The 27,736-nt window shown below is 44.6% G+C and overlaps 1 protein-coding gene across 3 annotated transcripts in view; it reads left to right on the top strand.

The window, feature by feature from the left end:
- Positions 1-3,173, top strand: part of FAM107B (family with sequence similarity 107 member B) — a 60,014-nt gene extending 56,841 nt beyond the window's left edge. For all 3 annotated transcript variants that reach the window (XM_036401583.2, XM_036401581.1, XM_036401582.2), the window contains one exon: positions 32-3,173. In XM_036401583.2, the coding sequence (XP_036257476.1) occupies positions 32-148 (117 nt within the window). In that variant the 3' untranslated portion in view covers positions 149-3,173. The remainder of the gene's footprint in view (positions 1-31) is intronic.
- Positions 3,174-27,736: the final 24,563 nt, after the last annotated feature.

Genomic DNA, 27,736 nt, shown 5'->3' with positions numbered 1-27,736 from the left:
ATTTTTTTTTAACATGTGATCCCCTTTTTAGCTGGAACTGGAGAAGCAGAAGATACAGGAAGAGCAGGAAAATGCGCCTGAATTTGTCAAAGTCAAGGGCAACTTGAGGAGGACGGTCCAGGAAGCAACAGAAGCACCAGACTCCTAGAGCCAGAGCCTGCTTAGACTTCCAGCTTTCCTGCAAGGAGAGGCTTTTGCAAGTTGTCTCACATTTGCCCCTCGAGAGACAAAATAACAGCATCAGCTCACACTTACTGAAGATGAGATTTTTAATTCCTGGCACGTGTGGATTAAAAAGACAATATCGTAAACAGATCGACTTGCCAAATACAGTCCTGAGATCAATGCATGAGGAGTGTCTTTGTCAGTTCAGTGTCATGGACCAGGCTGACATGCTTTCTCAGAGATTTTAACCAGGGATGTAGAGAAACTCCTTCAGTGTTGCACTGCTTTAACTCTTGTGATCCTCGTTTAGTGGAGATACACAGATTATGTTTTGCTTTAAATCAGAACAAAAATCCTCCTGTTATATCAAGCTTTGCTGAGCAGGTAGATGTCCTCCATCTAGACCTACAGCTTGTGTATATCCCACAATAAAGTGTGTTTAGTTGGAATTTTTATTAAATCTAGGAGAATATGAGGTGTGCTGATTACTGCTGCCCATCCCCACTAGGATAGGTAGGTGTGGGCAAGATGAGAATGCTTAAAATTCACCAGCAGTGAAAAGTTAAGCAGCCTTAAGGCCCATTTCTTGCTGTTTGGCATGTAGAATTTGGGCTGTGAAAGAATGAAAATCTGATGATCCTTTCACAGGGAGACTCCAGAGGCTGATTTGTCTCTGTCTGTAAAGTTACACTGTTGTGTACAGGCCTGTGAAGTGCTACCTGTGAATTTACCTCTCAAAGCAAAATTATCTGTCTTCTACTTCTCATGTTTTGAAATCCTGCTTACTTTGCTGTTGTGGCCTTTCTCCTCCAAGGACATGCTGAACAGAGTACAGTGTTAACACATCACTTGGTAGTGTTTGAACTCACTTGCTGGAACTGATCTGCCATCAGTTCCTACTCTTTGCTTGCAGACACTTGTTGCAGTTTCTGCAGTAGAGAAGTGTTTAAACCAGACCAAAACAATTACTGAAATCTACTGAAATGGATTTTTTTTCCCTAAAGTGAGGCATAAAATGAAATTCATTTTATCCCATCCTTCATTCAGCCTCAAGAAAGAAGTTTGTTACCACTGAGACTTTGGGTCCAAGTCTGTCATCTTCTGCCTTTCCACAAGTTGCCCCTGTGACTTGCCATTGCATAAAATATTGCTCAGCTTGCACAGGGATGACAGAATCTGATCCTTCATGCTTATGACTACTAGTTATCCAGGAAAGCCTGGATGAGGAGTGGGGAACAGATTGTTCATGTAGAATTACAGAATTGGATTCTCACCTGGTGTGATTGGGTGCAGATGTATCTTCACAATGTGGGGAGAAACCCTGATCTTCCTTGGTCAGACCAGTCCTAGCTCTCACTGAAACTGTGTTCATACATAACCTGCTGAGGATCTAATCCCTAGCCTTTGCCTTAGGATGCTAAACACAATAATTTCTACTTTGTAATTACATTGGACATAACTGTTTGAGAACACTTTTTATTAATATCAGCAGTGGCATGTTTGTATTGTAAAGGTGTGGTGGAGGGTTGTTTGCTTGGTTTTTATAGTTCCTTTTGCCTTTCCTATAAGTATTGGACATTTTAAATACAATTTCAGATTAGCACTGGGGACCATACACTCACAATTAGAAATGTTTCCTAGATACAGACTTTAATTTGTAAAGATACAGGCATTTTTTTGTGAGGACATAATCAGATTGAGGGTAAATTGAATTGTGATAAGCATATTGCCATTGATTTAGACTTGCAGTGTGACTGTCGTCTAGAAGATTAAATGTGAAGATGGTCTAAGACTGTTCAGATTATGGACATACAAAAGACAAAGGCCAAATGTAAGACTCTTCCATGTATTATCTCAACAAAGGAGCACCCTGAATGCTGCAGGTACTTCCCTCTCTTCTTCCTTTCTCCTGGCAAGAGAGATCTTTTCTGGCAATACATCATTCCAACGCTTGCACTGATTCTGTGTTGAGACATGCACTATGTCTGAGACTTCCACACCCCACTCATGCTTCATCTTAGCTGTTCCCAGCCTACCAAACATCCTGCCTCTTGGTTTCAGCTCCACATTAACCTTCTGCTCAGTATGCAAAAGTCTAGAAGTGAGTGAGGAAACCTTCCTCTGGTTTGAGCAGACCATTTGGTGTTAGCCATTTCCCCTTGGTGATCATGGCAATCCTCCCACACGTTCACAGTGAAATTGAATCAGTGGCACTGGGAGTGGTGGGGGACAAAGACCCCCTGTTTGGCTTCAGTGGCTGTGCTGGATCTGGCCCTCAAGGCTAAGGCAGCCTGCTTTCTCCCCAGGTTAGCCTGTGATTCAGAGTAGAGTTTCTCTTTCTGAAGCACAGGAGGCCAGAAAACTCTCTTGTACATACATCATGAAGTGGTTTTTTGGTTTTTTTTTTTTTTTGTTTTTCATTGGAATTAACTCTCTGTGTGAACAGAACATCAACATGTGTGTTAGAACATCTTTGAGTCCTGCTAATCCTAGGAACCCCAGCCACCTTCATATCAATTTTGACAGGAAAAAGCTTGATTTGAAGTCAGGATTGGGCAACCCTTCAATGGGTGGCCAGTCAGTCTCACCACAAGTGTCCTGTGCAGCTACTCAAGTAAGAAACTGCTTGCAGTGAGCGTAAGCAATTCCTGCTCTGCCCTTCAGCTCTGTGGGTTTTGAAGCAATCCAGCGAATCCTTCAGTGATCTGAAAATTGCTCACTTACCACTTTGTACTTTTTTAAAAACTCTTGCTTTTGATAGTATAGTAGTAAATTTTTTAGCATTTTTGTGGCTTTAACATTCTGTTAATATCTGCACTTGTTTGAGTGTACATATATAAATATATATAAATATAAAAAAGGGAGCCTTAATGGATTTGTTTTCATAATTTAATATTTTTTGTATTTGCTCTTGTATAATTGTTTTTAACTAAAGGTATTACAAGAATGAGGGTGGAATACTTAGAACCAAAGCTATGCTTAATAAAATCTACTACATGCTTGGTGTATGTGGTGGTGTCTGTCAAATCCTGCCAAAAACAAAACTTTGGGGGCTGCACTGAGATATCCAGATTGTTTGAAATTCTGCAGTGTTGGGGGAAATTTCAAGATTATGATGATTCTTGGTTCCTTAAACCCTGCATCCCTCTTTATGTGTGCAAAAGTTGACAGAAAGAGTTTGCTGTGTCTCTAAACATTATTATCCTTCACATAAATTACATGCAGGAGGTTTTTAACAGGACTGTGCAGCTGTTCAGGTAATGCAAGGTGAGGCAGAGCATGAAGGAAAGCTTCTGATGGGAGTCACCTAATTTTGGAAATCATTCCCTGTCAATCCTTGGAATTATCAGCATTGCAATAGCTCCATTTCAAATGGGAGTGAGAAGAGAGTAACAAGCTTGGTCCTGGGTTCAAGTCCTACAATGCTCCTTTTAATTTAGCCAATGCTCCAAGGTGTGGTTCTAGTAGGAGAGACTTGGGCATGAGAAAGAAGGTGCAGGCACAAAGGATTTGCTGGGTTAGGGTCAGACAGCTCAGCACAAAGAGCAAAGTCCTGTGCCAACAGCAGACAGGGAAGGTAGCAGGGGATGGACAGGACTGGAAGAGGTGTGTGCCATCAGTTCTGCACAAAGATCCTCAGCTCACACTGGGGAGCCCTGGTCAGCTGGGCAGGTGACAGTGGAGGCAGGGCTGGAGAGGAGCATGGGGTGAAATGAGGTGGGGGAGGAGGAGAGCAGTGAATTCAGAACAGATGTCAGGAAATGGTTTTTTCCTTCAGAAACTGCTCAGCATGTGGAATGGGTCCTGGCAGCTCTGCTGATGCAATGGCGCTGGAGCCGCTCCCGGAGCTCTGAGATGCGGGGGAGGTAAAAAAGAACAGAGTTAATAAGGGCTGAGTTTCTATGGCCTGCTGGAGATACTGCCCTGTGCTCTGCCTACCTCAGGTGTAGCCAAATGTGCTCTGAATTATCCTTCAATATTTCACTCCAGCTCCAGAAGGAAAATGGTGAGGGCATGTGATCTGCTTTTGTAGCATGTCCAGAAGAAAAGATGATCCTCCTTTTGTCTGCTTTTTTGGATTGCAGTGAGCTAATAGGTTCTGTCATGTGGCTTTGCAAGCACCAGTCCACTTGGGGCTTTGCCTGTGCTCCTGTGGCCATAGGCAGATGGGCTGGGTCATGCCATAGCTGTGTGGAAAGAAGTACCTTGAGGTCCCTTAGCTGCTCTTACAGGGTCTGTGAGTAGTGTCTGTAACCTGAAGTGCCTGTGGCACTTGCAGTGACCAGTTAAGAAAATAACTGGAGACCAAAGAGAGATTGCTGCTGTGCAGTTTGCATAGGATCAGAACTGATGTTTATAGGGGGAAGAACGGGAGGGCAAGTTGGGTTCTTGAGGCTTTGCAACAGAAAGAGCACAAACACTTGAGATCTGGAGGAGTGGAAATACAAGATGCTTTTTCCCTCCCCTTGCCAGTTTAAACTGTTTGAAATCTTTCATCTGTCAGAGTAAAGGTTTGTTGTGCTGCTGTCAATATTAAGGATGACTTTCCTCAATGGAAGTGGTGGAAATTTTGGCCAGAGGAAGTGTTTGGTGGTGGTAACAGAGCACAGATGTCCTGCCTGTCACTCCAGTGCTTGTGTTCCACAGCTTATGCTTTGCTTCAGACCTAGGGGAGGGCTGCACTGGGTCCCTCCCATGGCCTGCAGTGCCTTTCTGAGCTTAGCAGGGACTGCCTCTGCTCTCTGGGCTGATTTTGCTCAACCTCAAATACATGCATTTGAGCTAATCATGCACTTTTCCTTGCTATCAGGGCAGAGCAATCAGCCCTGTGGAGTGTGTTGCCTTCCTTTGACTGTGGAGGAGCTCACAATGCCTGACTCACAGGGAACATTGTCTACCTTGCAAGGATTCTGAAGCCAGGAGTTCAAATGCCACCTCCACACCACCCCTCTCTTTTTCATGGAGTTTTGTGCTCCAGGAGAGATGAGGCACTGGATGCCTTCAAGAGATTTGGCCCTTCATGGCTGTGTGGTTCATCACTGGCCAGCAGGAGGGGAGGTGGTGTGAGGGAAGGAGGAGGATGGGAAGCACCTCCCACAGCCAGAATCACACGATGCTACAGCCACAGTACTTAATTATCTAAGTCATCATTTTGGGAATTAACTTCCATTATGCACCCAAGTCCAATCTCTCAGGTGGACAGCACGAGCAGTTTAACACAGATTGAAGGTGGCACATGGAAACTTCAGCCTGATTAGATGGGAAGGAGAAACATGTTTCTTTCCTCTTCAGCTATTTGGAAACAAATCTTTAATAATGAAATCGAAATGCCAGGTCTACTTTATTGTGCTCAAAAATTAAGAGTGCCCAGAAAGCCTAAGCCCCCGAGTGGGGTTCATTTAAGGTGAGTGTTGCCTGGTACTGAAAGGCAAAGGGAGCTGCCTGTGGAGTCAGGACATGGCAACCCAGCCCATCTGAAATGGTCTCCCTGAAGGAGGGGTTGTGTCCATCTGGTTATCTGTCCTTTCACTCTTCCTTTGGTAAATGAAGCCTAAAAGATTCTCTGATGAAAAGCTGATGAGGATTTTGCTTTCATCATTAGCAGCAGAAAAAGAGAGAGACTCCTTAAATTTACATTGTTAAACCTGAAAGCTCCTTCATCACTAGAGTTGTGGGTCATAAGGGGTGATTTTCTCGAATGTGAAGTTTGAGCTCTTGTCTTCATCCAGCTTTGTTTTGGTGCTAATCCTTTCAGTGAATTCTGCTCCATACAATCTCAGGGAACCACCTTCATGAGCTGAGCTCAGCAGCAAAGTGGATTTGGGGAATTTGCTAAACCCCGTGGGCCCCAAACATCACAACCTCTGGTTTGTTCTAGTACAGATAGAATTAACTTCTTAAATACCAAGGAGTAAATTTCTTCAAAAAGAGATCTTGCATTTTTTATAATTTTCTTGTTGCAAGGGAGTTTTTTCTGTTTTATATCGGGAACTCTATTCCCAATGTATTAGGAAATTGTTAAGATAACCAGACAAGAGGTGAGCTGCAAACTTGCTACAGGCCCCTCTGCAGTTAGAGCCACTCAGTCCTGATGCTGGAAAGCAGGAGTTGCTGTCTGGGGAGGAAGAAGGAAGAACAGTGGGAAGGCAAGAGCCTGACTGATGAAGGTTTCCACCTTGTAGCCAAGGTTAAGCAGCAGCTCTGAGGATGATGCACTCAGCCTGCATCTGTGTTCACATCTAATGTACCCTGTGCCTTTTTATTTCCCCTGAAGCCTCATTGTGTTTTTGATTCCTTTCCTATTGTTTCCTTTCACCCCAAGCTCTTCCTGCCTATTCAGGCCTCCTTGCCTTTGGATTATTTCCCAGGGCCAGTTTGTAATGAAAGGCATTTAATTAACGAAGAATCTTTGGGATGGATCCTGAAATGGGTGTTTGAGGCTGACTGCTGCAGCTTGGAGGGAAACCCAGCCTGAGCCCTTGGTTTGTGGGGAGTGGAGATGGGAAATACTGGGTATGCAGGGACCAGGAGCAGATGGGGATAAAAACTCTGAGTGGCTGTCAGAGCATAAACAAGAAACCAATGTAGACATATCAAAGCTTTTATCTCAGAGCCCTGCTTATAAAGGACCATGATGAGAAAAACCCTATGGGGGTGAAAAGAGAGTGGCAAAAGTTTGTTCCTTGATTCCTTCTCCACTGCCCCTGACCTGGTGAGACCCCACCAGGAATGCTGCATCCAGCCCTGGGCTCCCAGCACAAGGAGACATGGAGCTGTCACAGTGGGTGCAGAGACCACAAAGATGATCCGAGGGCAGGAGCATTCTCTCCTCATTCTCTCCTAGGAGGACAAGCTGAGAGAGCTGGGTTTGTTCAGCCTGGAGAAGAGAAGGCTCTGAGGAGAACTCATTGTGGCCTTCCAGTACCTAAAGGGTGTGACAGTGTTCACTGTCACAATGAGGGAAGAGACGAGGATCTGACTCCATGTTTCAGAAGGCTTGATTTATTATTTTATGATATATATTATATTAAAACTGTACTAAAAGAATAGAAGAAAGGATTTCATCAGAAGACCAGCTAAGAATAGAAAAGGAATGATAGCAAAGGCTTGAGACAGTCCAAGCCAGCTGACTGTGATTGGCCATTAATTAGAAACAACCACATGAGACCAATCCCAGATGCACCTGTTGCATTCCACAGCAGCAGATAACCATTGGTTACATTTTGTTCCTGAGGCCTCTCAGCTTCTCAGGAGGAAAAATCCTAAGGAAAGGATTTTTCATAAGAGATGTCTGTGACAAAAGGAGTCTTACAAAATTGAGGAAGAGCAACCTTTTTTGTGGGCAGATAGCCTGAGGACAAGGGGGCATGTTTTAAACTAAAACAGGAGAGATTTAGGTTAGATGTTGAAGAAGTTCTTTACTCACAGAGTAGTGAGTCACTAGAACAGGTTGCCCAGAGAAGCTGTGGATGCTCCATCCCTGAAAGTGTTTGAGGCCACGTTGGATGGAGCCCTGAGCAGCCTGGTCTAGGGGGTGCATCCCTGCCCATGGCTTGGGATGGAAATAGGTGATCAATAAATTCCCTTCCAACCCAAGCCATTCTGTGATTAGCAAGAAGCCCAAAATACATAGAAGCAATGTGAGGGCAAACTCAGCTTGCCCTCCTTAAAGCCATGAAAAGCCTCTTGGAAGGATTTGCCGTGCGGGCGTTTCCTTGCCCGGGTCCTGGGGCAGCGCGGCGCTGCCGGGATGAGCAGGGATGCTCGGGGACGCTCCCGCAGCCCCCGCTCAGCTCCCACCGCCTGCTGCCCTCTCCTGGGCAAAGCAGGGATCCAGGCTTGCCTGTCCTTCCCTCCAAAGCTTTCCTCTAAAAACACCGCAGCGCTGAGCTGTCGAGACCGAATGACTGCTGCTTCCTTGGGGAAATGCGTTATTATTTCGTGATTTTTCTATGCAAATGGCATCAACATTTCGCTAAGACATCGTTGATTCTCCGTGTTTAAAAGCCTTGACTGAGTGTGTTTCAAGAGCTTGGGAGCTGGATTCACAAAGGGGTGTTTGGTCTCCTAAAGCACGAGGGTTCACCATGGAGAGGTCTCTGATGGCTCCTGTGGAGTCTCTGGGGCTATCCCCAGGCAGGTCCCTGCAGAGATCCCAGGTGTTCTCAGCACAGGTTGGGGATGTGATATATATATATATATATATATATATATATATATATATATATATATATATATATATATATATATATATCACATCCCCAAATGTGCCAGGGTTGTGTTTGGAGCAGCCTCCTCCAGCAGCTGGTCCTTTGCTTTATGTGGTGACAGCCACCACTGCTGCAGTCTGGGGTCCTGCAGAGGATTCCCCTCCTGCTGCAATCCCATCAGCAATCCCGTCCCCGAGCCATCCCCCCTGTGCCCCCTTCCACTGCCAACACCACCAGCAGGGCTGTTCCTCCTGCTGTCACCCCACAGAGCACTGATGTGCCCTCTGTGGCCTGGCAGCCCTTCCCAGCAGGAGGGACACCCCAGGCAGAGCCTCCCTGTGCCCCAGGGAAGGAGCAATGGGACCATCAGAATGCAGGTGGGGAGAATCCCCCATTCCCACATATCCCACTCATCTGCCTGCATTTGCCATCCTGGCTTCCATACCTACAACTTCTCTCTCTCTACCCATTCAAACTCTCTCCTTGGCTTTCTAAAAATGTCCCCCATCCTCAGCTCCATCCTTGCTGGCAGCAGACTCCTCCTGTTGCTATAACAACGAGCAGCAGCCCAGCCAAATCAGCCAGACCCTGCCACATTTCCCTGCCTGCATCCAAATCATCCCCCTAGGGTGTGAACACACTCTCTTCTTCCTCAAGCCTTTGCCATCTGCCTGCAGATGGAGATTGCTCCCTTTGGGGGGCTGCTGGCCCTCTGCACCCCCCATGTGCCTCCTTTCCCCTCTGTGCATGCTCTGGAGCCCTCCAGCCAGGCCCACACACGAGAGCTGAGCCCACTGACTGTCCCACACACCCTGTGAGATACAGCACCACCCTTGTGGCTCCTAAACCCCATGCAGATTAAATTGTGAATGGGAATGGGGAGAATTGCCTGAAATACAGAGAATATGTGCCCAGGGTTGTATCCTGGTCTGGTTTGAAAAGTGGAAGGTGTGTCTAGCACAAAGGTGCAGGGGAAAGAATTTTTTTCTACAGTCTCAGGGTATCTCTGCCCTGTGGCCTAAGCCACACATCCAGCCCAGGGAGTACCCCTGGTGCTGTGTAAATCCTCTCTGTCACTGCAAGGGTGCTGTGGGCACAGCTTGCTGATCCTGCAGAGAGCAGGGAAACAAGCCCTGCCACATTTGAGGTCCTTGAGGGCCCTACTAGCAGACATTGATGGTGGCTTTTCCACCCTTGATCATGAACTCCACTTAAAACTGATTTCTCCCAGCCTGTCTGGGCTGGCAGCAGCAGAGTGGAAGGTGCAGGTGGAAATGGTGAGTTCCTCTCTGCCACAGAGAGTGTGGCACAAGGCTCCTCATCTGGCTGCATCTCTGCTGCCCTTTCCTTGGGCCAGCTGCTGTCCCAGGGCTCACCACAAGGATTTCTAACCTCCCTGCTGAAAACAAAACCCTAGCACAGCCTCTTGGGATAATGCCAGACTGGAGGGACACCAAGAACCACCCTCAGTGCTGTGCCCTCAGCTCAGGAAGGGCATTGAGGGGCTGGAGAGTGTCCAGAGAAGGGCAGTGGAGCTGGGGAAGGGGCTGGAGCACAAGGCTGAGGAGAGCAGCTGAAGGAGTGGAGGATGAAAAAAAAGGAGGACTCAGAAAGGGACTCCATCACTACAGCTCTCTGGAAGGAGGTTATAGCCCCCTTGGACTCTTCTTCCAGGTGTAGAACAGGAGGAAATGGCCTCAAGTTGCACCAGGGGAGGCCTAGATCAGATATTAGGAAAAATTTCTTCACTAGAAGGGTTTCCCAGCATTGGAAGAAGCTGCCCAGGGAGTCACCATCCCTGGAGGCATTGAAAGGATGTGTAGATGGGACACCTGGGGACATGGTTTACTGGTGGACTTGGCATTTGGATTCAATGATGTTAAAGGTCCTTTCCAGCCTTAATTATCCTATATCCTCTGCCTCTTCTCACCTCAGGACAGCTCGAGCTCTTGCTTTACCTGTAACATTTTCCAATTTCCATTCCTAGGCTGGAGGCCAGGGGAAATCTGGGGGTTTCCCAAAATCTATTAAACAGTGCAGCCTCCTCTAGTGAGTGGGCTGGCCAGATTGAGGAGCTGTTTTCCTCCAACGTTTTTTGTTTGGCAAGCAAGGTACATGGCCAAAGAGACCTGCTGAGAGTTTGTACCCTAAAAGTACCTTTGTGTGCATCTTTAAATCCTCCACCCCCTTGGCATTTATATCTCACCCTCACTGACTGGAGTGAAATCACTTCAAACCCAGGAAATTGGAAAGCTCTTCAGAATACTTATGGCAATTTCTGCTCTTTTTAGCAGTGAACTGTTTTTGCACTCTTGGCTGCAGCTGGAACTACATATCTGCTACTGTTAATTTTGGGGGCTTTTGTGGCCTCAAAAGCAATATAAATTTATTTCTTTGTATATGGAGCTTTGGACTAAAAACCTGTTCTTTCAGCTCATCTTGGATTTCTGGGTTCAAGAGCTCCCTTACTCTAGAGCTACAGATCTCTTCTTCTTTTAAAATGACTTTCAGGTGCAAAATGTTTTTGGCTGTGTGTCCAGATGGACTTTTCACACAACCTGGTTTTGGTAATTGGGAAAAGGCTCCAGAAGACAAATCTGAGCTGCTACTGCCACTCTTCCATCAGGAGGAGACATATGTTCTTCCTGTGACCCCAGGGGACAGTGCCCCTGTGTGCTGAGCTTTGCACCCTGCCAGGAAGCAGTGAGGATATCTTGAACGAAGCTGCAAAATGTTATGGGTTCTCCTACCAAAGAGAGGTTTTGTCCCATGAGTGGAGACTCCCAGCTGCCTTTCTTTGCAGGTCCAGGCTGTGCAATCCCAACAGCAGCAAGCAGGCCCAGATGTTCTTTTGTAGCTGGGATGGTGTTTGTGGGTCCTCAGGACGAGGGAAGAGATGAGAACCTTGACTCCGTGTTTCAGAAGGCTGATTTATTATTTTATGATATATATTATATTAAAAGAAAATTATATACTAAAACTACACTAAGGAAAGAGAAAGGAGACATCAGAAAGCTAGAAAGGAATGATAATAAAATCTTGTGACTGACCAGAGAGACTGACACAGCTGGGCTGTGATTGGCCATCAAATAAAAACAACCACATGAGACCAATCCCAGATGCACCTGCCACATCCCACAGCAGCAGATAACCATTGTTCACATTTCATTTCTGAGGCCTCTCAGCTTCTCAGGAGAAAACATCCTGGCTAAAGGATTTTTCAGAAAATATGTCTGTGACATGTGGCCATACTTCTCTTCACAGAGAAAAGCAAGGCACAACTTCCCAAGGATATTTTCTGGGAATTGCAGCGAGGAACCTCAGAAAGAAAAAACAATTCTTATCTCATTTACTGCCCCTCTTGTGCTCATGTTGTTTGTGTTCTGGAGATTGTTTACCCCAGGTGACCAATTGCATCCACATGTGTGTGTCAGGACTGTCACAGAGAGTCACGAGGTTTGGTTGAGTGCTTGTGCAGTTTCAGTTTAGATAGATGTAATGTAGTGTAATATAACATAGAATAATACAGTATAATAAAATAATTAATTAGCCTTCTGATATTTTGGACTCCTCATCATGCTTCCCAGACACTGGGGCCACCCGGTAATACAATGTTCTTGTCCTCACCTTGGCTGAGGAACCTGCTGCTTCCCAGCCCAACATCCACCTCCAGTGGTGCCTTCCTCAGTGTGGGGAGGCTCCAGAGGCAGGGACAGGAGCAGCTGCCCAGCAGTGACATGGGATGCCCACAGAAGGTAGCCCTTGATCCTGGACTTATCCAGGGAAATGGAAGAAATTCCAGTAGCAGATCACCTTGGTACCAGAGATCCTGCATCTCCTACTTTCTCCAGGGAGAGCATCACTCTTTCATTGATCCCATCCAAACAGGAATGTGTGAGGGATCCTGGCTTTCCACTCTCAGGACTTTAACTGGCCAGAGTGACCCCAAGATGTGTTAGAAAGTCTCTTTTCCCAGGCTGGCGCTGGAAGAAGGAGTCAGAGCTCTTCAGTTCTCAGTCTCAAGGTTGTTTATTGTATCTTATCTATAAAATTTTTTCTCCTGTCCAGCTGAGGTCCGTTCAGCAGGACAGTTCCAGGCACTCTGCCTGCCCCTGGGGCAGTGTTATCTTTTTATACTAGAACTACATATACAATATTTACAATTACTTTCCAATACCTATCACCTATGTTAGACAGTGAGCTTCTACTCTAAACCAATCCCAAAGTGCCAACATCACAGCAGAAGATGGAGGCCAAGAAGAACAAGGAGAAAGGCTGGACATGCCCAGATTCCTCCATCTTGCCCCCTGAACCCCCATTCTAAAAACCCCAAAAATCTATTTTTCACCCTGTGATAAATTCAGTATCATTCTACCTAAACTGTCATGGATTGCAATTCTTCATAAAAGGTTGGTAATTGTTTTTTCCAAGGGCTAAATCAAAGGCACAGGGGTCTTGGACTCTGTGCCAAGGTCTCTGAACCCCCTGGGCAGGGGCTCGAGCCCTCCAGGACAGCCAGAGGAATTTCCTGGGTTCCAACATTCCATCTGCCATTTCAGGGGCATTTCAACCCTGCCAGGCTACATTAAGTTGTGATTTTCTCAGTATTTTTTCCATTCCCAGCTTTTAAGTCATCCTGGAGCGTAGGGTTGTGCATAGAGGAGCATGAGAGGGAATTAAGGCTCAGTAGCTTGAATGTCTTTTTCATCGTCTTGCTGCAAGATTTCAGACCTGAGCAGTGCTTCTGAAAAGCTGCTTTTATAGGCCCTTGTCAACAAGTTTGTGCCAAAGAAGTTCTCCAAAACTTGTTTGTTCTCACCTTGAGTTGGATTTGTGCAACCAAGCATTCAGGAAAAGATAATGCCTTTTTATCAGCAGTTATTCTAATTCCTAAAGATTTTAGTACTATCTGCTGCATTTCATTCTGGATTCTAGGCTGAGTTTGTAATTGGATTTTTTAACCAGCAAGTTAATATGCAGCAATGATGACATCCCTAAACTTAAGCTAATATAAAATTGAAGATATTTGGAATAGCTAAGCTTCCAAATAAGAGGAAATCATCTAAGAAAATGCCTGCATAGTTTATTGAGTTTATTGCTGTTCACTAAAGGCATTTTTTATGTGCTGCTCCCTCAGAACAGCTGTCTTCATAAAGGCCAGTATTCAGGCATGGAAGTTTCAGAAATCACTTATTGTCTTCAAAATGCCATGATTATCTCCAACATGGGAAGGAGGGGACTAGCAGACATGCTTGATCCTTCTTCCAGCCATGACTGACCGACGATTGTGTTTCAGCTCTGTTGAGGTGGGGGTTATCTCATGGAAAGGGCACTGAAGGCAGGTCAGAAATATCTCTGCTGATATTTAAGTTCAGAGATGTTTGCATTGCAGGCATGTGAATGTCAGAGGTTTCCAGGAGGGGCTGGGCGTGGTGCTGGAGATGCTTGCAGAGGGTGCTCTGCACGGGAGGAGCTCCAGGACTCTGTTTAAATGTGCCTGGAGCCCACAGCAGGAGGTGCAGAGCTTGTGCAGGGTGAGGTTTTGTGTCTGTGCCAGGGGGAAAATGCCCCAGGATAACTCATTAAGCAAAACAAAGTAGAGGCAGCTGTTGGGGTCATCTCATATGTGCAGTTTGTTCTTTTCCTTTGTTGTAAAAAAAAGCTTTAATGAGGGGCTTTGTGTCATGAAGGGCCTCTTTAACAGTTTCTTATATAAAAAATTGAGTGTTCCTTTTTATGTGTTTTAGCATTCCTTTTTTGTAAGGAGGGTTGAGGAAACATGGTGAGCCTCATTCAAAGTTGTCAGTGCTCTTGAAAATCTACAGATGTCACATTCCCTGAAGTTCATTATTTTCATCACATATCATTGTAGCAGATAATACTGTGACCTAGGTGTTTAATTATTTTTAATCTTAGCTTTCAAGCCAGTTAATTGTGCAGGGTTCTTTTTGTCTCAGTTATGTATGTTCAGATTTGTCACATCCCTCTCCTCAATGTTTTCCTGTGTTGGTTTCCTGGAACATCAGTCACTGCAGGGATGCACACCCATCCCCAAATCATGCATGTGGCCTCCTGTGTCCTCCTTATTGCTCTTACATGAAATCAGTGGGCAGAGGAAGCCTGATCCTGTGTCTTGAATGGGCAGCACAGAGCCTGGAAGCTCCTGGGTTTTATTCTTGGAGCACTTTGTAGCTCACTGTGTGGTCCTGGCCTCCTCCTCAAGGCTCCAATGCAGCCAAGCATCTCAGCTCTTTGCTCCTGGTGAGACCCTGAGCATCCCACTGAGCTCAGGAAGTAACAGAGTAAATGCTTTTGTGCTTGGACTTTAAATTCTGGTGCCAAGTGTTCTGGTGCCAATGTGTTGTGCATGTCACGTACCCAGAATGGAAAAAAATAAAGGTGCATGAAAAATGGGAATATTTGGATTTCTCACTGCTCTCTGTAAGCTTAGAAAGTGAAAATTAATGAGGTGTAATTAAAACAAAAATGCAGCATGTGAACACAAGTCCAGAGCACCAATTAACCTGACATCTTGTCTGTAAAGTGAGAAGACATGGATTGAGATGCCAATTTTGCTGATGTATTGTTCATATAGGTGTAGACCTGTGGAGTTAACATCTGCTCTTTCACTCTGTTAAAAACCAGAGACTCTGAGATGCTCTGTGGAGTGGGCAGCAAAAAGAAGATTACACAGAGCTCCTGTGAGACACAGGTCCCAAGGATGGGGATCCTGCTCCTGGTTCCTTCCCAGGCATGTGCAAAGAATGTGGGTTCCTCAAGCAAAAAATCCTCAGGCTTGTTCTGGAACCCAGAGTTTTCCCTCTGCCTCGCTCTGTGCCTGGCAGAATAATGAGCTGCCTTCAGGTATGATTTAAAGCTGGTCGTGGTGATTTAGGGATGGAAATACCCTCACTTTTTAACATGATTTGTCTGCCTCTAAGTGCCACTTTGAAAATGTATTCCCTGCTGATTAAAATTAATGAGGGAGTCTAGAAGGAGGAAAATAGCGTTCAATATTCAGTGCTTTCTGAATTTTGGAAGGTTGCCTGGGAATATTTCTAAATTTTGGAAGCTTTCTGAGAAAAATCTGTAAAACTGAAAAGCACGAGGAGAGTTCAGCTGACATGGGTTATTTTTGTGCCTAGCTAATGAAAATCAAATAAATACACTTGTTCTCAAGCTGTGTTTCCTCTCTGGAAAATCAAGCCATAATATGACCCTGGCTGAGATGCAAACCCCTGTCCCCTGTCCTTTGGAGGGACAAGAGCAAGACCTTTTGTTGGCAACCCCAATCTTATTTGTCTGTCCTGTGGGCCTCATCTTATCCCATCTGTTAGCCTGAGTTGTAGCATAATCCAGGTTGGGAGGGACCTCTGGATGTCTCTGATGCACCCCAAAAACGAGGCCAGCTTAGGGGAGGTCACTCACAGCCTCCTCCAGCTGAGTTTCTGTTGTCAGTGGTCTCAGTGATCACTCTGGGTCCATTCTGCTGCAGGATATTCTGTGATCTCCAAGGAGGAGATTTCACTGCCTCTCAGATCAGCCTGTTCCAGTGCCTCAGCACATTCCTCACCCTTCAGCTGGGTACCTCTCTTGTTTTTCTGGTTTCTTCTTTTGGGCTTGCTTAGATAAGGACATCAGCAGATTTCACTTGGCTGAACTTTGCTGTCTGGTCCCATTTTGAGTTCCAGTGAGGAATGTCACCTTCCCAGGGCTGCCTGGGGAGCAGAAATGGGGACAGCTGGAATTATATGGCAGCCCAAGCCATGAAAATATTCCTGGTGGAGACCTCCATGCTGTCTGTGGAGCCCAAACCTTTGCAAGCCCAGCAAGGATCAAACCTCCCTGCCCTGCCTGATGAGCTGTGCTGCCCAAGGCTACAGGAAAAGCTGAGCTGGGCTCAGTCCCTGGAGAGCTGCACCAGGGGATGAAAGAGAGGAAGGTGCTGGAGTCCATCTTGGTGTGAGTTGGCAGAGCTGCAATGGTGTTGCATTAATTCTGGCTTTTGAAACTCTGGTCCGTTATGAGAGGAATGTTGTGTAATTACTGGAGCTACAGCCTGGGGAGGGCATGACAGTCAAAATCTCTTTGTATGGAGTTCTAAAGATTTAATACATGTAGAACATCTTATATCAGTATTGTAATAATGTAGGGGGATACAGTATGGGTAAATGAAGATGGTGTAGAATGTAATCTTATCCCCTAAAGATTTGGGGCTGAACCAGTTACTAAAGATTAGGAGCAGGCCTGATGTTAACAGGCCACACCTGTAGCCAATAAGAACAGTGATATAAAAGAGTGGATTGGTGGGATCAAGAGTCAGATGGCTGCTGCAAGGATCAGAAACAGTTAGTGCTTAGAGGAGGTATGAAACTCTGGTGATATGGAATCTTTGCACTGCAATGATATTGAACTCTTGCAATATATAAGACAACGTGGACAAGGGATGAAGGGGAGGAAGATGATGCTAGTCCATCTTGGTGTGAGTTGGCAGAGCTGCAATGGTGTTGCATTAATTTTGGCTTTTGAAACTCTGGTCCATTATGAGAGGAATGTTGTGTAATTACTGGAGTTATAGCCTGGGGAGGACATGACAGTCAAAATCTCTTTGTATGGAGTTCTAAAGATTTAATACATGTAAAACATCTTATGTCAGTATCATAATAATACAGATATTTAATGTGTAATGTTAAATTTATGACATGACCAAAGGGTTTATCCTCTGATAGGTGACATCCTGAGCTGCACCAAGGGCTGATGATGAATAGTTAAATGAGCTGCAGGGGACAACCACAGTCAGGCAAGCCATAAATTTAAGCTCTTTGTTCTCTGCTGAGACCAACCTACAGCATTTATATAAAAATATTACATAGGTGCACATTCTACCTGAAAAGGAGGGGTTGACAACACTAAGATTTCCCTGCACAGAGCCTCTGTTTTTCCTACCAGAGGTGCATTGCAATAGACACAAACATTAACATTTTCTGCTTCACAAGGCAACTGCTGGATGGGGAATTTTTCATTCAATAGTGTGGAAATAAAAAATATTTGACAGAGGCAGAGCCTGAATGGCATGTATGAATAATCAAAGGCACCAGCCTCCATCTGGGGTTTACAAAATGCTGTAGCACACTGAAGGTTTTTTCTAAACAACCTCCTTGAAGTTTGAATTCTTGAGCTTCCAGACTTCTCAAGGCCCAAAGGCACTAAAGAAAAAAAAAAGGATGTACAAACAGAATTTTAAATAAAGCTCTCTCCAGAGAGGAAACTAAAAAGGAAAGAGACTTTTCTCCTGCAAAGCAGAAAAAGAGCTGAACACACAGGTCCTTTGTTGCATTAGACCCTTGAACTTCTCTACATGGTGCTATCATTTCCAGTGGCTTTGTCTCAGGGCTGCTAACACCAGGAAAAAACAATCCAGGGTTTTATCAGCCAGCTTCATTTTGAGGGAGACTTCCAGGAACTAGAAATCCCACCTCAGCTGTAACTGTTTTATTTTTGTGAAGCAGCAAAACAGAGTCTGGAGGAAGGACTCCCTGTGGAGTTGGTTAATGGAGCAGCTCCCTCTGCTCTGGTGCAGCCAGCAGAGACCAGCCCAGAGAGCTGGTGCTCTGTCTGAACTCATAAACTACTGCAGACTTTGAAATGCTCTGGATGTTGGTCACCAAAGCTCTTGCCTCATGCCCAATTATGCAAATCTCAGTCCTGATGTGCATGGCCAAATCACAATTTATCAGTGACCTGGGTCTTGGCTTTTAACTCCTAACAAAATCCCTGGAACATGAGCATGCATCCAACATCTCCACCCAGGCCATTCAACTTTGGGAAATACTGCCTGTATCTGTCTTCAGAGAGATGCAATTAAATCAGGGTCCTCAGTTGGGTTTGATCCCTGGAAATCCTTGAGGGATTTGGCTGCTTCATGAGGATTTTTTAATTATGGGCAAATATGTAGTACCTTGTTTCATACATGTGGCACCTGCTGCTCATTGCAGGCTGGAGACTTGAAGGACAGGCAGGTTGTGGTCAAAAGACTTGAGCAGAAGTTCTGCAGACATCTGAGGGTAATCCTGCCCCACTGACCTGCATGGGATGGGGCTCACTGCAAGGGGCACTCCTGACTGCATGCAAACTTTGAGGAAGGAAAATAAAAGTCCAAGGAGTGTATTGTGAGAAACAGCTACTCACTTTTCATAGTTTAGGAAGGTTTATTAAACCTTATCAAAAATACAACAGAAGACTGAAGAGAGAAAAAAGGGAGCAAAAGATTTTCCCTGCCATGTGCTCAGCCCCCTTACAATGGAGGTTTTCCATTTTTAACCCTTTAACCCCTCCCAAAGTTCTGTCCATCAACCCCTTCTTTGCTGTCCAGGGGTGGAGATCTCTTCCTCAAACCCTGATTGGGGGTCAGGTGTCACCACAGTGACAAACCAGCCCTCCCAGATGTCCCAGCTCCAGGTGTCCCTTGATAACCATGTGAGGGGGTAAAACATAACTATAAATCTATAAAACTTTTTTTAACCTATATCTGTGATATTTGTCTGTTAATTGTGAGAGTCAATCATCGCATTACTCATCTATCACACTAGAAAGGAAAAAAACTTGTCCAAACAAGAATTTACAGGTAAACATCTGATGTCTAAGTGAATTTTGCAGAGAAACTGGCTAGTTTCAGCACATTAAGGCACTGAATAACCATTTAAATGTGGCTTCTGGCTCAGCAGATAAATAGGGAAAAGAAGGAGAAAAAATGAAGGGAAGAAAAAGCTGCTGCCACCTCAAAGTACTTTGGGTTTAAATATCTCCTTGTGCATCCCCACATAGGCATTTTGATCCCTGACAAATAAAAGAACTCATACCCCTGGGAAAGAATGTAAGGAATTGTTTTCCAGGAAAACTCTTTTAGGGATGATTTGCATGCTGGAGAGAGCAAGTAATCACAGTTGTGCAATTCCTAAGGTATTGCAAAAATGTCTTGAGAGGTACCTGTGCACTAACGACTCCCAGGACTACAAAGCAGAGTGAAAGAAATGAGGGATAAGCCTAAGAATGTTCCCCTGGGAAATTCATTGGCCTGTGATGAACAAGAGGCCTTCAACCCTTTGAAAATGCCTCTGTCATATTGGAGAAGTGAAAAATGCTCCCTGCACAGCAGTTCTCATGTGACAGCTAACAAAAAAATGGCTCACATTGCACCCACATTGTTACAGAGCACTGGTTTAATTGTTGCTGAGTAGAATTTCCTTCTGGCCTGGAATTAACAATTACTTAAATAAGAGGATCCCTGGGGATCCCCCACTGTTGATACTGTTTTATATCCCTCTTCCTGCCTCCCATGTCCAAGGGAGAAAGAAGGAATAGGTTGCTGCCCTTCAGCTGCCCTGACATGGGATTTGGTCCTGCCAAGCTGTTGCAGGATGTCTTAGGGTGCAGCAGGCACCAACACAACCAGCCCTTCCTAATCTAATTCCCCTGCCAGAAGCAGCAAAATCAAGGATCTAAAATGACTGTTTCCAAACATTCAAAAAAAAAAAATCAAATGGTAATTAAAAAATTCATGAAGCAAGCTTTAAAAATTTGCTTGAAAAAGACTCAGTGGGATAGTTTCATTTTCTGCCAACAATTTGTCTACAGCTCCAGGGGCCAGAGACTTGGAAAGTGATGGATAAGCTGCCTATGCAGTCATGGATGGTAAGGAGGCAGAACTATTAACAAATATGCCAAATCTTTCTGAATACCAAAGGATTTACCAATTATTTACAGACAGCCCTCAGTTTTGTAGAGCTTTTGGTGAAAAATGGGGAGAAGTGTCTCTGGAGAGCCTTTCTCCATGGTGCTGTGTTCCTAGGGAACTCTGATAATTCATCCTTTTCTTCTCCATGGTGGTATCTGAACAGCTTCTTGTTGAGCCTGAAGCACGTGAGTAATATCTGTCAACACTGATTACAGCTTTACTGCTGCTGAGACACTGTAATGTCAATTCTTCTTACATTTAGCTTCTCAATAGCCCCACTCTGAATTCAGATGTTTGCTGTAATTTAATAAAATACTCTAACAAATATATTTGTGTCAAACAGAAGTGTCCTCAGTGGTAAGTAATAAAACACTTAATCCAGCTGCAGAAGCATGAAGTGTAATATTTCCTGTAATCATTTCCTTTTCTGTCAAGCAAGATGACCTTAAAATCTCTCAGAATGTGTTGAGCTCCAGTGTTGAAGCAGTTCTGATTTGGTCTTCATCATCTAATGAGTATATTTTTTTCCTTCTCTGGTCTCCAATCTGAAAGGAGGAGATATAAAAGAATAAGTACTGTGCCTACCACAGCACTGAGCGATCTCAGCCACAACTTGCTCAGTTTGTTTTAAGCAATTCAACACTTTCCTTTGTTTTTGATTTTTTTTTTTTAATGCACACAAATTTGAAAAGATAACTTTTAAAAATTGCTTTCATTTGAAGAGAATATATTCTGCTTTGATTTTTAATTCAGTTAAGAAACAAATATAATCTTATGGAATTCAAGCAAGAACCTCTTCCCTCCTCTTTCACTGCTTTTCTTCCTGATTATTTTTCTTTTATGACAAATTATTGCAGTCCCTGCCTGGACTCCAGATTAAGTGGAGGATCACCTAATGTTTCACCCTACAGCTCATAGGAAGGACTGGAAGGGTTTTGGGTGGCTCCCCCTGAACTTGGGATTGGTTGCAAGTTGGAGATTTTTCCTTTTTTGATATTTCCTTCCTGGGGCTTTTAAGCAAGACAAAATTTTCAATTATGAGCTGTAAATAGCAAACACACGAGGGTGCACCACGGAAAGGTGTGAACATCCACTGCTGCAGCCTGGTATTGTTAAAGACTGCTACCAAGGGAAGAGGCTGTACCTCATCTTTTATTTCTCTCATCTTTTATTTCTTTGTCTGGTGCATAGAAACTTTCTTCTTTGCTGTGCTGTGGCAGATCCTCTCCCAGATCCTCATTTATTTACATGACCATTTAAAATACATATATTTAAAAGCAAAAAATGAGCGTAAGGAGAAAAAAGAATCCGGAAAAACCCCGAGGGATGCACTGAAGCTAAACTTCAAAGCCATTCCTTCCCTGCTGCCTCCTGTGACTCCACATCTCTCAGTTATGGAATACCAGTGCTCCATTTAACTTGCTGCCACCAGCACAGCAGGACCTCTCATCTTTATTTGGGATGAAAGAGGAATCTGCCTCTCAAGGGAGCGCAATGGAGAGCAGGTAAAGGAGACCCAGCCTGGCCATGGCTGGAGATCACAAAACCAGCTGAAGACACGTCTCTGTGTTCTTCTAAGTTCTTCTAAGCCTTCTGATGTTTACATTCTTGTAACAAACTTTCTCACGCGCTTTTCTGTAAATAATTATTGTTTTGCATTCTTTTCTGGAGGAGGCGAAATTTGATGGACTGTTGGTTTGTCCAGTGTCATTGGAGAGGTGGCACTGTGATTCTCCAATCCGTTGTCACTGGAAAATCTATAAATGTTGGAGTCAGAAATTAAACTGCCCTTCTTTTACCTTGAAGGTTCCAGTGTCCGCATTGTTTTATTTCATGTCCTATAGCGACAAAGACAAGCTTGCCACACACCTTGGAGAACCAGCCCTTAAGCCATGACCTCTGGTTATGGTGAGCAAAAGGGTTTCCCCCAGAATGATTTGTTACTCTCTGTTGTTCTTTGTACCTCATTGGTCCTTCCCCTTTGTCCCACCCCTCTGCCCTCATCCTCGTGCTCTGCCCCGCCCCTCACTATCCCTTATAAACTTATTATAAATGCAGGTCCACCAATGAGGAGAGGGAATGATGCATCTGACTCCATCAGAGGGTTAGTTTATTACTTTATGATACTATATTATATTAAAGAATACTATACTAAATGATACTAAAGAATGCAGAAAAGATACTTACTGATAGTAAGGAAAACTCTCTCCAGAGTCTCCAGAGTCCTGATACAGCTTGGCCCTGATTGGCCAATGAGTCAAAACAGCTCACACCAGTGAATCCAATGAAACAATCACCTGTGGGTGAACAATCTCCAAACACATTCCATATGAGCACAACACAGGAGAAGCAAATGAGATAAGAATTGTTTTCCTTTCTCTGAGACCTCTCTGCCTTTCAGCTTCCCAGAAGAAAAACCCTGAGTGAAGGAATCATGTCCAGGGAGCGTGAATGCCACCTAAACCCCCGGTTTCCCTGCCTGTTTGGCTCTTCATCCCTGGACCCCCTTGGAAGAAGAGGCTCAATAAAGAGGGATCCTTTCCTTGGATCTCCACGTGAAGACCCCGTCTCTTCTTCTGTGTCACGCGGATCCTAAAGGAGCTGAGATCACCTGGGGAGAGCGCAAGCGTGCCTGTGCCCCCAGGATGTCTTTCTAAGGGTGTGCCTGTGCCCCAAGGATGTCTTTCTAAGGGTGTGCCTGTGCCCCAAGGATGTCTTTCTAAGGGTGTTCCTGTGCCCCGAGGACTCTTCATAAGGACGTGCCTGTGCCCCCAGGAGTTTTCCTAAGGACATTGCTGTGCCCCTAGGATTCTTCCTAAGGACATTGCTGTGCCCCCAGGACTCTTATTCCTAAGGACACTTTTTCAGGAATGTTGTGGTGCTCTGACCAGCACCCTGCCACCACAGCCCTGGGACTGTGCCACAGGCTGCTGGCCCAGGCCAGGCTCAGCCCTTGGCTCTGCTCAGACACTGCTGCCCTTCCCCAGCACAGCTACCCCGTGCCCCCACCCAGATGGGACACACCAGGTGGCACTGGTGGCCTGGGAGGGCAGCCTTGGACACAGGGAGGGATCAGCTGTTTCTCAGCAGGCTCCTTCTGCTGCCACTGACAGGGTGGAGCTGTCAAGGTGTAGTGAAGCAGATCAGAGGATTTCAGACAAGCTGGAAAGATTAAAAAAAAAAAAATCTACAGTGAGAAATCAACCTCTCTGACCTCTCTGCTGTTTTTTATGGCTATAGAACGTTGAGTTTTATTCAGCAAGAGTTGGTGGAGGTTGCAGGAGATGGCAAAGCCCTTAAGTTCTACAAAAGCTGTATGTTCTGTGGTTTTGATCTCTTTCATTTTGCCAAAGGTGGTTCCTAAGGGTCAGAGTTTGTTTAGCGTCCACACTCAGACAAGTAAGATCAAGGGAGCTGTTTGAGACTGGCTAAAAGAACAGGATGTGACCTGGGCATCTGGGGACATTTCTCAGATAAACATCATAGCCTTGGGAAGCAGGAATCTAATTCTGAAACTGATGTTTGCATTTCTGGAGTAACAGGGACTTCTGGATAACAGGTCTAATTGCAAAAGCAGAATCTGAGGTGCCTGAAAATTTGGGCCAAAAATCAAGAGGCTGTTGTGCCCAAACAAGCTTAAGCTGTGTCACTGTGCTTCCTGTAGACAACCAATCTACAAGATAAAGGACAGAGTGCCTTTTCTTCCCCTGACTTTGCCTACTGCCAGTTTTACAGCACCAAATAATTTCAGCATCTCATTCCAATTCCCAGTGATTGTGTCCTGGGTTAAGATTTAGCAAGAGGCACAGACAGGTTTTTGAGTCATATAGAGGACTAATAGCCAGCAATTAGACCATTCTCTGGAGTATGAAAGAGCCAGGTGCTGGTCCCTCCTCTCCTTTGCCTGAAATTTGCATTGAACTCAGGCTCCTGCCCCACCAGGGACCTGCATTCCTCCTGGGCATTCAGAGATGTCTAAGCTGTGTCTGTCTTCACTGGCATTTATCCACTTTCTGTGGTAATTGAGATGATGGAAGAAGAGGAAATAAATGAGAAAGCTTGGGAGGGGCAAAACCCATAAAGCATTAAACAAATACTGTATTTGTTTTAAAAGGTGTAAACAATTTAAAGGCTCAAAAAATTATGCCCTCATTTATGACCTCTGAGAATTCAGAGCTAAATTTTAAAATGACATAGCCTGTCTTGTTGCCAATTCTTCAAAAACAATTATGCAGATCATCACTTTGTAATGAATGGGTTGGCAGCATGAAACGAGCTAGAGCTTTAAGGCTGAGCGTATTATTCAGGCCACTGTCCTCTGACAGATACAGAGGTCCAGGTTAAAAGCTGATTTTATGGCTTGCTCCATGGGTTCCTGGTGGCTAGGAAAGGTGTCACTGTCATATTTTCTGAAAAAACCCTTTGCCAGGATTCTTCTCTTGAGAAGCTGAGAAGCTTCAGAGAAAAATGAAACCAATACTTATCTGATTGCTTCTCCTGTGTTTTGCTGCTTTGGAATGTGGTATGGACTTTGCTTACGAACTGGTCATTGTTTGATTGGTTTCATGTGAATTGTTTTAATTTAATGACCAATCATGGTCCAGGTGTGTTGAGGCTCTGGAGAGTCATGAGTTTTTCATTAGTATCTTGTTAAGCTTTCTGTCTGTATCCTTTCTCTATTCTTTAGTATAGTTTATTATAGCATAATATAACATAATATAATATAATAATTAATATAATATCCTTCTAAGAACATGGACTCAGATTCATCTTTCCTCCCCACGACGGGGGACCCTGAAAACACCACAGCAGGGTGGTCAGCAAGAGCAGCAGCATATTTACCTTGATGTAGCTTTAAAGATTTTATCTTAACTATATGTTGTGTGTCAAAGGAAGACTTCAGGTGTGGTATTCAGTTTTCTTTTCTTCTTTTCACCCGTTCCTGTGAGATTTGGAGAGGTGTCAGTCCCCTGCAGGCAGGCCACTTTGACTTAAATTAGAGTAATTCCTCAATAGTCAGCAGAGTCTGGTGTAATTTCAGTCACAGCATCCGAGAGGGATTTGATCCATGCAGACTCTGTGGATCTGTTCATTACTGTGCCCTGATTGAGCAGACACATCAGTGCATCTCTGTTCTCACTCACAGACTCCTTGGAGTTCATTCTTCAGCAGCATTAATTACTCCCGTGCTTGATTCTGGGAAGCCCCTTTCCCATGTGCTCCAAATGGTGCTTCCTCTCCCCAGGGCCCTGGAATGGCTGGAAAACCATCCCAGCCCTGCTCAGAGCACAGCCTGGGCAGGGAGCTGTGCTCCTCTGCTGCACAGACAGGGAGACAGCCACATCAGGCCCCTCAGACACCTGCAATACATCATATGAAAATGAAATACACATTTAATTGGTGTTGAGGCTTGTGAAATCATTTGTCTTCTCTGAATCTGACCACATTTTATTATTTTTTTTAAACAGCAAGGCTGATGTATAACTACCCCCAGATGTCTGCTGCTGACAGCTACTCAGATAAACCTATTTGGTTGTGCAAAGATCAGTATTGTATGAAATACAACAGTACTTGATCACTGCGGTATTTTTTTCAGGTGAAAAACTGGTGAAGGATAAAGAGCATGTGCCTCATGTTCCTGCATGCACAGGCATGCACAGCCACCTACCCCATGTGTCCATTTTGGGAATAGCCTGGCTGGAAAATTCATGCAGATTATATATGTGTATATATATATATATATGTATAAAAATTATATATATATAATATATATATAATTATAAATATATATAATATAAATTATACAATATATTATATTATATATATATATATATATATATATATATATATATATATATATATATACAAAAAGCAATCTTTTATGTCTAATTGGTAACTCCACTGTGTATGGTTAAGAGAGGACAGCTTTAGCTGCAGTATCTGCAATCTGTACTAATATAGATTCTCTGGAAAATCAGTATCCTTCCAATTGGAAGGCTGCTCCATTTCTGCAAACAGGTATGAAATGCAGAGTCTCCAGGATGGTCCTGGAGCAGCTGCTCTCTGGCTGCTCACATCTATCCTGAATCACAAAATATCAGGTACTTTCAACAGAATTCTGAACACTGGATCAAAAAGTACAAGGAGAGAGCAAGAGGAAAGAAGGGTTTTATCAGCTTTCTGCACCTGTATTTATAACAGGAATTTTTGCATACACTGATGTTCAAGTAACCCTTTTTGAATCTTGTTTTGCAGTTGCCAATAAAAACTAAAAATATTTCATTTTTTTCCACTTCACCTTTACAACAAAAATGGGGGGTAAGGTTGTCTTAAGCAATGTGAGATTCAAAGTATTTACAAAATTAATAGCTTTTGCCTCTTTTTCTTTGTGGGACAAAGTTATCTTCAAATCCACTTCATGGAAAAAATTCTCTGTGTTTTCCAGCTCGTGCAGACTGGTGACTGTGCTGGTGACAACAGGGTGAACGCTGGCACAGAGTCACTGCCCCAGCCTGACAGCCTAACTTCTCAGCCCTGCATTCCCCTTGGAAATGAGCTGCTGTTTGTGCTGGAAATAAAAGCCATGAGGTTTTGTCCTGCTCAACAACGAGATGATGAGCAGGACAAAATGAATGAGATGAATTCGTTATTTGGCAGAATTTAAAACTTAGCCCTCACTTTTTTCATCAAGTCCTGAGCTGTTGAGTTTGACATTTTCCCATCAGGAGACAGGCTGTCCAGGCTGGATAAAAGCAGAATTCCCTGGCTCTGGTCTGCTGCCTGCAGCCTCATGGCCCCAGTGTCAAGAGATGGGGCCAGGGTTTGAGAAAAGGTGCCAGGTCAAACGAGGAGGGTAAGGAGCCATCCCCTGCAGACACTGCTCTCCCTGAACAGATGCTGCCTCCTTTAAACCAGCCTCTGACCATTGGTGAAGGAGCATTGGGCTTTGCTGTAGCTAAGACCAATCCTTTGTAAATGCTCCACTGGAAGTAAACTTAATAGCTGGAAGTGGAAGAAGGGAAAAAAAAACCATTGCCTTATCTTTGTAGGACCCAGGCTGATCTGGAGATAAGAGGAAAGACCTGCGCTTCCTTGAGCCCAGAGGTGTTTCATCTCTCTCTGGCAGAAACAGTCCTCCCTCTTGTGTCAAAGTAGCTGTAGGATTTTCCAGTGGGATGCTGTGATGCTGCACAAACCCACCCCTGTGCATCCCCCTGGTGCCAGTTACCGCAGGGCCACCCCTGTGATCGGCCATTCAGACACTCACACTGAGCAAGGAGACTCACCGGGCCAGGAGGAAGAGGAAAAAGGCCCTAATTGACAGGAGTAGAAAAAACCCAATTACAGAGATGAAAGAGGCAGCCCAGGCATATGTTTCTCGGCTTTGGATCATCAGACCTGCCAGTTCTCATTATTTTCCAGCAAGGCTCAGTCTCTCCCAGGAAGGGGCTGTGGCAGTGCTGGGCCCTTTGTGCCCGCCTGCCTCACCTGAGGCCCGGTGAGCAAAGCACCTGGCAAAAGCAGCACCATTCCTGTGGGGGAAAAAATAATGGAATGGAGGTGGATGGAAGAAAGGAGGAGAAAACAGGGAGATAAGGGAGGGGAGAAGGAAAAGCCCATCCCTGGA

The sequence above is a fragment of the Molothrus ater genome, chromosome 5 (assembly GCF_012460135.2).
Source record: "Molothrus ater isolate BHLD 08-10-18 breed brown headed cowbird chromosome 5, BPBGC_Mater_1.1, whole genome shotgun sequence".
Classification (NCBI taxonomy): domain Eukaryota; kingdom Metazoa; phylum Chordata; class Aves; order Passeriformes; family Icteridae; genus Molothrus; species Molothrus ater.
The sequence above is the reverse complement of the archived record's forward strand: the minus strand, read 5'-3'. Positions and strand labels throughout refer to the sequence as shown.